The 12746-nt window shown below is 35.9% G+C and overlaps 1 protein-coding gene across 2 annotated transcripts in view; it reads left to right on the forward strand.

The window, feature by feature from the left end:
- Nucleotides 1–12746, forward strand: part of GLRA3 (glycine receptor alpha 3) — a 185273-nt gene that overhangs the window by 114726 nt on the left and 57801 nt on the right. For both annotated transcript variants that reach the window (XM_004610392.3, XM_012933167.2), the window contains exon 6: nucleotides 8958–9095. In XM_004610392.3, the coding sequence (XP_004610449.3) occupies nucleotides 8958–9095 (138 nt within the window). The remainder of the gene's footprint in view (nucleotides 1–8957; nucleotides 9096–12746) is intronic.

Genomic DNA, 12746 nt, shown 5'->3' on the forward strand with positions numbered 1-12746 from the left:
AAGAACCTCAGGCAGATACTTTATCTAAAAAGACTGAAAAAGGAAATTCATTTAGATGGCTAATTTCATCATAAATTAATGAGCTCAGAGAATGAAAACAATGGGGAAGTGGAGAGCATTTTGTAGTGTTTATGTCAATGATTTGCATAAGAATTCAGCAGAAACCATTTTCTCTCTGTCTTGAGGACTTAAGGTGGCTTCATTTACATGATATAGAGAGGAGCCTGAGGATGAAGAGAGGTTTAAAGGGCTTTCCAACCCAGCAACTCTGGAAGTAACCCCTGACTACAGAGTCTGGAGTAAACCCAAAGCACTGCCTGGTGTGGTCCAAAGATATATATTTTTTATTTTTTTAAAGTAAGAAAAGGCTCTGGAGTGATAGCACAGTGGGTAGGGCATTTGCCTTGCACGCCGCTGACCCGGGTTTGATTCCTCCATCCCTCTCAGAGAGCCTGGCAAGCTACCTGTGCCATATTCATTATGCAAAAATAGTAACAACAAGTCTCACAATGGAGACGTTACTGGTGTCCGCTCAAGCAAATCGATGAGCAAGGGGATGACAGTGACAGTGACAGTGAAGTAAGAAAAAGAGGAGAACCTGAGTCTGTGATTCATGAATAAGGTCCTGCAGTTAAAGTTAACTTAAAGTTTATTTAAGTTAAACTGAATTAGTTTTAACTTAAAAAAGTGTTTCTTGAGGGAATTGAATTTGAATTGGTAAGATGGTGAGATATATATGGACATAAGGTTAGAAATCGTGCTTTGAAGACATTAATGGAGATTTCTCATCAAACTAATAAAAGGAAAGGCCAGAGGAATGGAAACAAAAGACAGCATTTAGAGTTTAAGAAAGATAAGAAAAGAAGGAAGGTAGAAAACAGAAATTCAAGTACAACTCTTTGTAACACTCAGTAGCACTTTTTCTAGGACACATTTGACAGTAATATAATTGATTTGTTTTATACATGACTTATATATTCCTATAGTACTTTCAGTGAACCTAGGAAAAACTTTGAAACTCAATAGTTTTTCAATGTTTATATTAATTATTGTAAGTATAAAATTTATTATTTAAATAATAGGCAAATATTAAAAATTTCTGTGTTATTTCATAAAATAATTGACATAAATTTCTATAAGTAATAAAGTTCATTGTTTAAACTCTCACAAATAATTATTTATTAGCTGCAGTTTCACATGGGATTCATTCTACTGCAGTTTAAAATAAAAATGAAATGACCACAATGAAATGAGAAGTTATCCCGCAGATTGTCCTGTAAAACTAGATCTCAACCACAGAGAATTTCAATCAGGCCAAAGGAAAAAATATAATCCTCTTTTGTGTTCCAAGTGCATTCCCTGTGCAAAAACGACACATCTGCCCCAGAGAGTGTGGTTTTTTTCCCCCCTACCAGGATTTTTTTTTGTTGGGGAGGAGTGAAGGACATTATTAAAGCCAAAAGTTCAATCTACTTTTAGAACTTTCCCCCTTCAGTGTCATAAGAGAGTTCTGTAATGACTACTGTCAGCGATAACTTTGGGTGTGGAGAAATAATTATTTTCCTTAACTTTTCGCTTTTTAATCCTCATTTTTACTTGTTCTTTAAAAAAAAAAATCAGGTCAATTACCAGAATGATTTGCATCTCCAAAATTCTCAGCAGTAGAAGTTAAATGAAATGTTGATATAAATATTATCATGCTTGCCTCCGGGAGAATTCTGCAATGAATCCCTGTTATTCCCTAAGTGTTTTTATTTTTATCTACTACATAATTCACACCCTACTTTGTGAGTATGTGTGTAGTTGTTTCTGGTTAATTTGTAAAACTGCATGATGTTTCTAGTGAAAATGCGTTGTATATTAAAGTAATCATTCCTTCCTTCTCAATGAGACTGTATTATTTCACTAAATTCAGGATTCATCTCATAATTTTTTTAGAAACGTCACCAATGGAGTAAAATATAATGTAATATTTTCAAAAGACAAGTAGTTATCGACACAGTTTTATTTATAAGTATACCATTTTTGTTTACACTACTGAGATGCAAAACACCACATTATTATTTAGACTATATGTTAAAGAAATTTACAGTGCAAATTGATGTCTAGGAATAAGAGTAAGAAAGCAACTATGTTGTGGGCAGAGAGATAGTACAGTAGATTAGGTGCTTGCTTTACACATAACCAATCCTATTTTGGTCCTTGCACTCTCACTGTTCCTGGTCCCCTGAGCACTGCCCAATTAGTCAAAAAGCTAAAAAGAAAAAAAGAGTAAGAAAACAAGTTTAGTTTTCTGCCTTTAACTTATACCATTAAAAATTAATTATTAATTGTGCAAATTAAATATGCAGTATAAAAAAGTGGAGGTTAATTTTAATTTTAACAGAATATTGAATAGTAAATTATTTAGAATCAAAATGAAATTCTGTAGTTTATTAAAAGCAAAGTTGACATAGGATAAGTAAGCAATCATTGTATCTATAAAAGGTCTCATTTAAATTTTTTACCTACAGTGGATTATATATAACAAAAAGTCATTAAAAGATATCAAAGTGAGGAGGTTCATAAAATTTTTATTATTCAGGTTGGAAAAAAAAACAAAGAAATGATTTGGTGAAAAAAATAACTCATTTCTATAGAGAACAGCCTAAAGTCCCTAAGATTGCAGGAAAAGAGATTTGTCAGTATATATATTTTTTTAATTTAAGAAATTTTCAAGTTATGCTTTAATGGGAGTTTTGGACAGACATATTTAAAGATAGATGGCAGATTTTGCTATTTAATTTTTCAGATTATTCCCAAATCACATCAGATAAAACTCAAACTGATTAGTTTGGGAATATGTTGGACAGATTAGCTAAAACACAAAATAGTAATAGGCATTGCTGAGTGTGGTACAAAACAAATAAACAAAACAACAAAATCATAGTGTTGGGCAGTGACTTTTAAGAGTTGTTTCCTAACAATCCATGCTATTATTGAGCTCTTTACATGTCAAAAACTGTAGGACCATTATTCAAAATATTATGATGTCTTTTGCATTAGCTGCTCAAATATACAAACAAATCTTATTTTTGAATATTAATTGTTAAAGTTTCTACAGTTACAGTGGACTGGAGCCGTAGCACAGCGGGTAGGGCATTTGCCTTGCATGCGGCAGATCCAGGTTCAATACTTCTGTCCCTCTTGGCAAGCCTGGCAAGCTACCCGTGGCGTATTCGATATGCCAAAAACAGTAGCAACAAGTCTCACAATAGAAATGTTACTGATGCCCACTTGAGCAAATTGATGAACAACAGGATGACAGTTCTACAGGAAGATGTAACAGTTACAGTGCTGACTACAAAGTAGATTTTCAAAAAAAAAAAAAAAAGAACAAACCAGTCATCATTAGTGGTGGAGCAATAGTACAGCAGGTAGGGCTTTTGCCTTGCACAAGGCTGACCCCGGTTCAATTCTCAGCATCCCATATGGTCCCCTGAGCACCACCAGGAGTAATTCTTGAGTGCAAAGCCAGTAGGTAAAAAAAAGTCATCATTAGTTACTTATAAATAAGTTCCAACATAATCTTAAACAGTCAATCAGTCATTCTATAGAGCACCAGAATTATCTCTCCCCTTATGTTTACATCTTTGTAAGATGATTGTTTGCTGAATGTCAGGTGTTCTAAGCACATGAGAATAAAATAAAAACATAATGTAATCACATATCTTGAATAAAAATGCTGTCAGTTTTGTATGCATTACATTTATTATTGAAGTTAATTCTAATCATCATTTAATGAGGCATTTTTTATTTCCCCTTTTTAAGTGTTACTAAATGAAGGCCCAAAGGTTTATTTTCCCAAAGTCATACAACTGTGAAGTATACAGAGCAAACTCCTTGAAAGGAATTGTTCACAAACAACTATTAATTATTTTAAAAGCAGATAATTCCCAAATCTGTGTAAATTGTAATTAGGGTATTCTTAATAAGTTTTCTGCAAGTTAAATATATCCAGTAGCTTCACATGTTTATTCATACAAAAGGCCTCTGCCTGGATGTGAATAATCATGTTTATCTCTTTATCTCTCCTGGATGTCTTCTCATGCATAAAATCAGCCTAATTCAATGGAGGCAGAATTAGGGTACCAAGCTGGTGACAGTGCCAGCATTGTGACTGCCGGTCTAAAATCTTTCAAACATTAAAGGCAGCTGTATAGCTTCACACCACATCTAGATTTTGGAAAGAGTGGAAAGTACTACCTCTAAATTCTGTCTCTGAACTCCATTCCGTGATTGTCCAATTAGTTCATTTAATTAAATGCAAAATGTTTTGCTTTTATCCCAATTGATTATCATCTTATTAAATTTAGCACATTCCAATTTGATGAACACTGTCTCTTCTCATTAATCTTTAGAGAATTAAATCACATTACATAGTGCAACTGTCTAAAAGGCAGACCTCAGTAATGATGCACTGGAGGTTTTCCTTTGATTACTAATTACTAAAAAATATAGTACTTTTCTTATGAATCAGTGAGAAATCACTTAAGGATTTTAACTGAGAATTGATTTGGAATCTTTGTTCTTAAGGACAATATTAGAATTTATCAAATAACTTGCTGAAAGCACTTTTTGTACTTTATCTTAATATTTTAGCATCTTAGTAATAAGATCATGACATAATATTAATATTGTGACTTTTCCTTATGTCCTTATTGGTAGTGTCTATTGAATATATGTTCTACAGAGAACAGCATAAAGTCCCTAAAATTTCAGAAAAAGAGATTTGTCAGTATATATATATATATATACATATATATATATTTAATTTAAGAAATTTTCAAGTTATGCTTTAATGGAGGTTTTGGATAAACATATTTAAAGATAAATGGCAGACATATTTAAAGATAGTGGGCACCAGTAACGTCTCTATTACACTCAGATCTAAGATTTTTGCAGCCTCTTCTTAATCGTCTTTCCCAATGATTGGAGGCTCTTTAAGGGTCAGGGGAATGAGACCTATTATTACTGTTTTTGGCATATCTAACATGCCTCGGGTAGCTTGCCAGGCTCTGCTGTGGGGCTGGGATTCCCTCCGTAGCTTGCTGGGCTCTCCAAGAGGTATGTAGATGCCTGTTACTGTACTTGGGATATGAATATGCCATGAGGAGCTTGCCAGGCTCACCTGTGAAGGTAATAGACTTTCGGTAGTTTGTCAAGTTCCGAAAGACAGAAAACTAGGCTATTAGATGTCTGCGGCCTCGAAATTCTGGGAGCTTGGTTTTACAGTCTGGATGTTGGCCATTAATGGGATTACACAACGACAGTGGCAGTCTGTGGGTGTGACTGCCTAGCTACTGGAAAATGGGGGATCTGGGCAAAAGAGGCCCAGTCCCGATATGAATAGCCTTGGAGATCTCAGCCCTGGGTCCCTCACACCTGGGTTTCTTTTCCAGTTCCTTCATGCGTGAGGCTTGTCCGAACGTGTGGAGAGGGGCCTTGTGCATATACTCAATATAGACTAATATTTTTAATTAAAAAAAAGTAATTAAATTTCATTATTATGGTTTTGGTCACAAGTTTGCAAATGTGTTAGCACTTATGATATTAAGTTTTAAGTTCTCTAAAATTGTTAAGATTTGGTGTTAGGCCTTTTTATTCTTTTTTGTTTTGTTTTATTTTGTTTTTGGGTCAAACTCAGCGATGCACAGGGGTTACTCCTAGCTCATGCACTCAGAAATCATTCCTGGTGGTGTTTGGGGAACCATATGGGTTGCTGGGAATCGAACCCACGTTTGGCCGCATGCAAGGCAACCGCTCTACCCATAGTGCTATCACTCCAGCTTCAGCCCCAGCCTTTTTATTCTTAATGCAGTCTAAGTGTTAACAAATTTAAATATAGTCTCAATTTTAAAAATCTTTTGGGAGGATTTTGGACTCACACTCAATGGTCCTCAGGGCTTACTCCTAGCTCAGTGCTCACACATCATTCCTGGTGGCCTTGGGGAACTATATGTCATGGTGGCAGGATACATCTGGGTGAGCCATATGCATGGTGGCAGGATACATCTGGGTGAGCCATATGCATGGCAAGCACCTATCTGCTATATTATCACTCTGACCTCCTCAATTTTAATGTATTAGCAGCTTTTTTATTCTTCACTGCATTTTAAAAGATATTTTGACCATCATAACTTAATTAGTTTTTGACTCCCCATCCACTTATATTACAACATTTTCTTTTCCTCTCTGAAGTTTAGTATAGTTGAAGGAATGTGTTCACAGAGTTACTGACATTTACGATCTCGGTGAACAGTTTACAACCTCACCTTACCACCAGGAAAATGTCTAAGACCTTCACCCCAACCCCGGGGTCACCACCCAAACAATTGCTCCATACTCTCCCCCACCAACCTCGGATTCTCAAATAAGCATATATTCCTAATAAAACATATCACTGTCTGTACAGAGCTTTATTGCAGACCCCATGCTCCGCCCACCATTTGCAAGCTCCATGAAGACAGAAATGATCTCTCTTGTTTACAACTTGTTATAGCCAGAAATATGCTTGAGGGGCCGAGAGCAAGCTTTAACTCCAGGACCGACCCGGATTCTGTCTCCAGCACCTTTAGAGCCCGAGCACTGCCAGGAGACCCTATGCCAGTGGGACTAGGCACTGAGCACTGCCAGGGGTGGGGCAACAATAAAGGAAAATTAAACAAAATAAAGTTATATGTTAGTTCTACTAGAAAAGTTTTACAGAAAATGTACTTACTTAGATGATTGCTTTGGAGGGCCTACAGCTTAAATGAAGCCACGAATAACAAATAACTTGGTTTACCATAAGATTATTCAAATTAAATGCATAAATTATAATAAAGCAGTTTTTGCTTCGTACATTTTGACATAGCAGGTGTTCCTTGTCAGGTCAATAAAATTCACTTGAGTAATAGTTCTCCTGGCAATAGTCAGTAATCATGTGCTAAGTGTGAGCAATTTATTCCTTCTATTTTTTAAATTCCTGCTGTTAGATAAGGAGCAAAAATATTTGCAAGCTGGGTCAAACCCAAAACTCTCTATTTCTCTCTCTTTCTCTGTCTCTCTCTCTTGTTTGAGAAAACTGGGCCAAAGATGTTTCTAGTCAGCTTTTAAACTAAATGGGAAACTATAGTTTATTAATAAATATCAAGACTCATTATGAACTTAAATGTATTCTCAGCCCACATTTTCTTTTTGAATAAGTTTATCTTTCATATATTACTCATCTAGATGTGAAATGGTAACCATTTGTTTTTATTTTGTAATATTTTACCTGTTTTCAAACTACCAAGGATAAATTAATTTTTGAAAAGATAATGTTCCAAATTTGAAAGATATCTTCAAAATAAGAATTATTTAAACTTAAAAAGTTGAGAAACAGGCAAAACCTGTTTTAGGCTTAATTTATAGTCCTCATAGTATCCATTTCTGAGTTTTCCCTTATAATTCATTTTGGTTCTATTTGTTTTTATCTATGTGTGCACACCATAATATGATGGTATGACTGAGATCACAAAAATATTTTGAACATAAAAATAAAGAATTCAAGCAATGTTTTGCATCAGACACATTAATTTGAAGTGTTTCTTTAGTTTTAAAGTTTTCTCAAAGGTAAGGGAGATGGAATTTTAATTGTAACTACTTTCCATTCAATGAGCTTTCCTTTTTATGCTTAGTGACCATTACTGTCTCCTATATAAATTAGAGTTTAAGCCTTATTGATTTTCATATAGAATTACATTTACTGGTGCCTGCTCGAAAAAATTTATGAATTATTATATATAATTGACATTTAAACTTTTATATTCAGTAGAAACATGGGCCAGGAGGACTGGTGCACTGTTGGAAGCTGCCTACAAGTAAAGGGGGTCACTTTGGATAGAGAAGGGACCACTACGATGATGATAGTTGGAAATGATCATTCTGGACAACAATTGAGTGCTTAGAGTAGGTAAAGGGATATACAAACCATAATGCCCATAATGAGAGAGAGACAGACAGACAGAGACAGAGACAGGGAGAGAGACAGAGAGAGAGTCAGAGACAGAGACAGAAAAGAGAGACAGAGACAGACTGAGACAGACAGACAGAGACAGAGACAGAGACAGAGAGAAGTGCCTGCCTAAAGATGGGTGGTGGTGGGCGATGTGGGTGGTAGCAGGTGGGAAACTGGGGACATTGGTGGTAGGAAATATACACTTGTGAAGGGTTTTGAAAGAAATGAAAAAAATCAAAAAGAAAAAAGTAAATAAATTTTGATGTCTTTCTAAATAAAGGGTTACATGTAAAATCAATCTAGGGATGAGAGAGATCGTACAACAGGTAGAGCACAGCCTTGCATGCTGGGCATTTGGTTCATTCATTGGCCTGAGCCAGGAGTAACCCCTGGGCACCACCAAGTACAGCTGAAAACTCAAAACGAAACTGTAAATTATCACCTTTTCCATTTTGGGACATGAAAAGACAGAAGCAGATGCTATAAACTAAAGTAGATAATGATTAAATGAAAAGACATATCAGCCGTGGCAGTGTCCTCCTGCTATGTTATGGTTTACATAATTTTCTAACAGATTTCAACTTCAGTTTTTGTTGATAGAGTTCTGAATAGTTTGAGAGAAAAAAAAGGGGAATCTAATAAAGTAGAACCAAATGAAAGGTTGAGCTATTCCAGGAGTTGTTTGTCCCAGGAAAGAATGTACAGTCATGTTCATTTGGTCTCTACATGTCACACTGTTGCAGTAATTGAAGAGTATTCCATATGAACAACAGACTTCTGCAGACTTTAGGGAGGGAAAACTGTACAATCTGTAGCTCAGTGAATATAATTGCTGATTTGGTTTACTCATGCAAGGAGACTTTTACATGTGTTCTTCATGATTTTATTTCTTTGGGGGTTCTCTTCTGCTATTAATATTTTATTTTGCTTTTCCTAGTTGGATATACAATGAATGACCTCATTTTTGAATGGCAAGATGAGGCTCCTGTACAAGTGGCAGAAGGACTTACTCTGCCCCAGTTTCTATTGAAAGAAGAGAAAGACTTACGATACTGCACTAAACATTACAACACAGGTAGGGGGTGAATGTTCTTTGGGACAGAAAAGTTATGTGCCAGCTCTTTGTAGGATTTTTGTGGCTTTATGACAATGCTAGTAGGTAGGGCATTTGCCTTGCATGTGACTGGCCCAGGTTTGATTCCTCCGCCCATCTCGGAGAGCCTGGCAAGCTACCAAGAGTATCTCGCCCCCATGGCAGAGTCTGGCAAGCTACCCGTGGCATATTCGATATGCCAATAACAATAAAAAGTCTCACAATGGAGACGTTATTGGTGCCTGCTCAAGCAAATCAATGAGCAACAGGATGCAATGACAATGACAGTGACAGTTTTATTATATATGTGTATATATGTATATACATATATATGTGTGCATATATATATATATATATATCAATGAATCACTGTATCACTGTCCTTCTGTTCATCGATTTGCTTGAGCGAGCACCAGTAACATCTCCATTCGTCCCTGCCGCGTTCTACTGTACTCCAATGGCATATTGAGGGCTCTTTCAGGATTAGGAGAATGAGGACCATCGTTGTTACTGTCTTTGGCACATTGAGTATGCCATGGGTAGCTTGCCAGACTCTGCCGTGCAGGTGGGATACTCTCGGTAGTTTGCCGGACTCTCCAAGAGGGACAGAGGCTTTTGGAGTGACCTCTAATAGCCTTTACAGGTGTTCCAAGACTATCGAATGTAAGCTTTTGGTCGACTGGCATGTTGTAATGATCTATATATATATATATATATATATATATATATGTTTTGGGGCCAACCCAGCAGTGCTCAGAGATTATTCCTAACTGCATGCAGGATCATTCCTGGTAGGCTCCCTACCACAAGGGCTTCAGGGATTGAACCCAGCTTGACCACATGCAAAGCAAAAGCCCTACCTGCTGTACTACCACTCTGACCCTTTATAGTTATATTTTAATGATCGTGATTCTCCACCAGAAAGTAAGAAATAGATGCTGGGGCTCATTTTTCTGTTCGTATGGAGCTAAAGAAATGTTTAGTGTTCAGCTTTGTTTGCAAAATTTTTTTTTGGTAAAACATCTCATAGTTATATAGTAATGTTTCTCCCTGAAATAGTTTTAATTTCTCTACAAGTAATACAAATGTAAGTTTAACACCTATCAAATTATACTTTGAGAACGCTGTTTACTAACAAAATTTTTGGTTTTTTTTTTTGTTTCTTAAAGCTTCAATTGCCTAAACTTGTTTCATGCATTTTGAGAAATTGCTATTTAAATACCTACTATGTACATCCACATGGGTGTATAATTTTTGCCTTTTTGAAGCCACACACTAGATGTAGTTATCAATACCAAAGGATTAAGAGACTTTTGAACTAGGTATATATTCCTGAGCACAATCCCTTCTCTCAAGCAACACAGGCAAATGCTCTAATAATATCCATTCTAAGGCCATAAGCTCTTCTTACTAATTCCATTAAATTGTCCACAGTTGAGGCAACATGCTATTGTGGTTATTGCATGGCTTCCCTCTAGCAACAACTGCTGCTGTAACATTTCATTATGGTAACTATGATTTCTCTTGAGCTCAGAATTTTCCAGAACTGGAATCCAACTTTCCAATTGACCAGGCTCTGACTTCTTTTATCTCCTCAATCAGCTCACAATATTTGGAGAATAAGCCACTGTCGTATTCTTTGCCAGGGGTGAGGCTGGTATCTGATGTAGTAAGAGTTCAGGTTCTCATCTTAAGGCAAAGATGGAGGACAGGCAGTAAGAACTAGTGCTCTCACTCATCTCTTGGGGTTGGTGACATTGATAGACAATTGTTTGAAAAAACTAAAAGAGATCTAGAGTTGACTAAGAGTGGTTTCCTAGGGCTGCTGTGATAAACAACAAACACAGTGATGTTCCTTATCTTTGTTCTCAAATTCCTTTACCCCTCCACCCTCTTCCTGTTGTCTAGTTGCAGCACACCACAATTCTACCCTCTTCTCTACAACTATTCCCAGTTCAGGGTCTTTGAACTTCTATTCCTTATATTCAAAAGCCTCTTCTCTCTGTATTTATCCCAGACCTAAGACTCACATCCTTAAGAACTACGCAAATACCAGCTCCTCAAAAGATTCATAATAATAAAATAGATGTTAAAAACCCAAATCCTACCCTGTCCACTCTCTGATTTCAATGTATTACGTTAAACCTTTCATTTTTATCTTTACGTATGCACTGTCTCTTTCTTCTATTACCATACTTTGTAAAGCCAAGCATTCAAGGACCATATTTATTCTTTTCTGTGGTTTTGATGTTTATGCTCTGCTGAAGTTCATAGGTACCTAGTAGATATTTATTGAATGAAAGAAACGTAAATAGTGGACATGGATAGGGAAAACCTTCCTGTACCAATACAAATATTACAGCCTAAATCTTACATGAGGGAAGAGGTCCTTTTCTGTAAACAGAAATTTCCTTGTTTTAGAACAAAGAGGCTCTTTTTATTCCCCTATTCTTGGATATAATTGATAAAACTGTAGGGCACTTAAAATGCATAATGTGATGATTTGGTTTATTTATATGTTTGAAAAGGTTCCCCCATTAAGTTATTAACATATCCATCATCTCACATATTAAATCCAGTGTTTGCTGTATCTCTTGCAAGGTGGAGTGGGGTAGCAGATTTCATATTACTCTTAACAAGTTTTAATTACACAGCATAGGGTTATCAAGTGTGGTCATAGATACTCAGGGCCTATTGATCTTTATAAGTGAAGTACTCCTTATTAAATCGGTTATATACTATAATTTATGTAGTATATAATTTTATAAACTTGACTTTTTAAGGATAGTTTAATTTTAATAGTGAATTTAAAGTGCTATGCTGTCATCCTTATAATCTAATTTAGAAACCTTTTATCACTTGGAGAGGGAAAAAACTCTCACCTCTATTAGCAGGCTTTTCTACCTAACAGTCCTTGCATCTATTCATTAACTTTTCTTTTTTTTTTTACTTTGAAAACTCTTAAGTTTTTAAAATTAATTTATTTTTTAATTAGTGAGTCACTGTGAGGGTACAGTTACAGATTTACACATTTTTATGCTTGTGTTTCCCTCATACAATGTTCGAGAGAGCCCATCCCTCCACCAGTGTCTATTCTCCACCACCAATGAACCCAGTATCCCTCCCACTCCCCAGTCCCATCCCCCCCCAGTCCATCTCTGTGGAAGGGTATTCCCTTTTGTTCTCTCTCTCCTTTTGGGTGTCCATTCATTAACTTTTCACTTCATAGAATGATACTCTCTGTACAGTTAATGTAAAGGAAATTCATATATATCTTTGTGCCTAGCTTGTTTTATTTCTATAATGCTTTGGAGGTTTATCTTTATTACATTTCAGTGTTTCTTTCTTTATAATTTATGTGTAATACTCTATGCCATAAATATCCCATAGTTTGTTTATTCATCTGCCAGCTGATTGATGTTTGAGGTGCTACCAACATTTTTCCAAAAACTGAGCTGCTATGATCTCTCAGAAATTAATTGATATATGATATATGTCACATCTCTTAAGTATATGTCTAGCAGCAGAGATGGCTCAATTCTTTTCAAATCTATGTGTAATATTTTAAAGACTTCCACATTATTTTGTTTCAAAATATTTGCACCAAAGGCATTGCACCAAATCTAGCACTGA

The sequence above is a fragment of the Sorex araneus genome, chromosome 1 (assembly GCF_027595985.1).
Source record: "Sorex araneus isolate mSorAra2 chromosome 1, mSorAra2.pri, whole genome shotgun sequence".
Classification (NCBI taxonomy): Eukaryota; Metazoa; Chordata; class Mammalia; order Eulipotyphla; family Soricidae; genus Sorex; species Sorex araneus.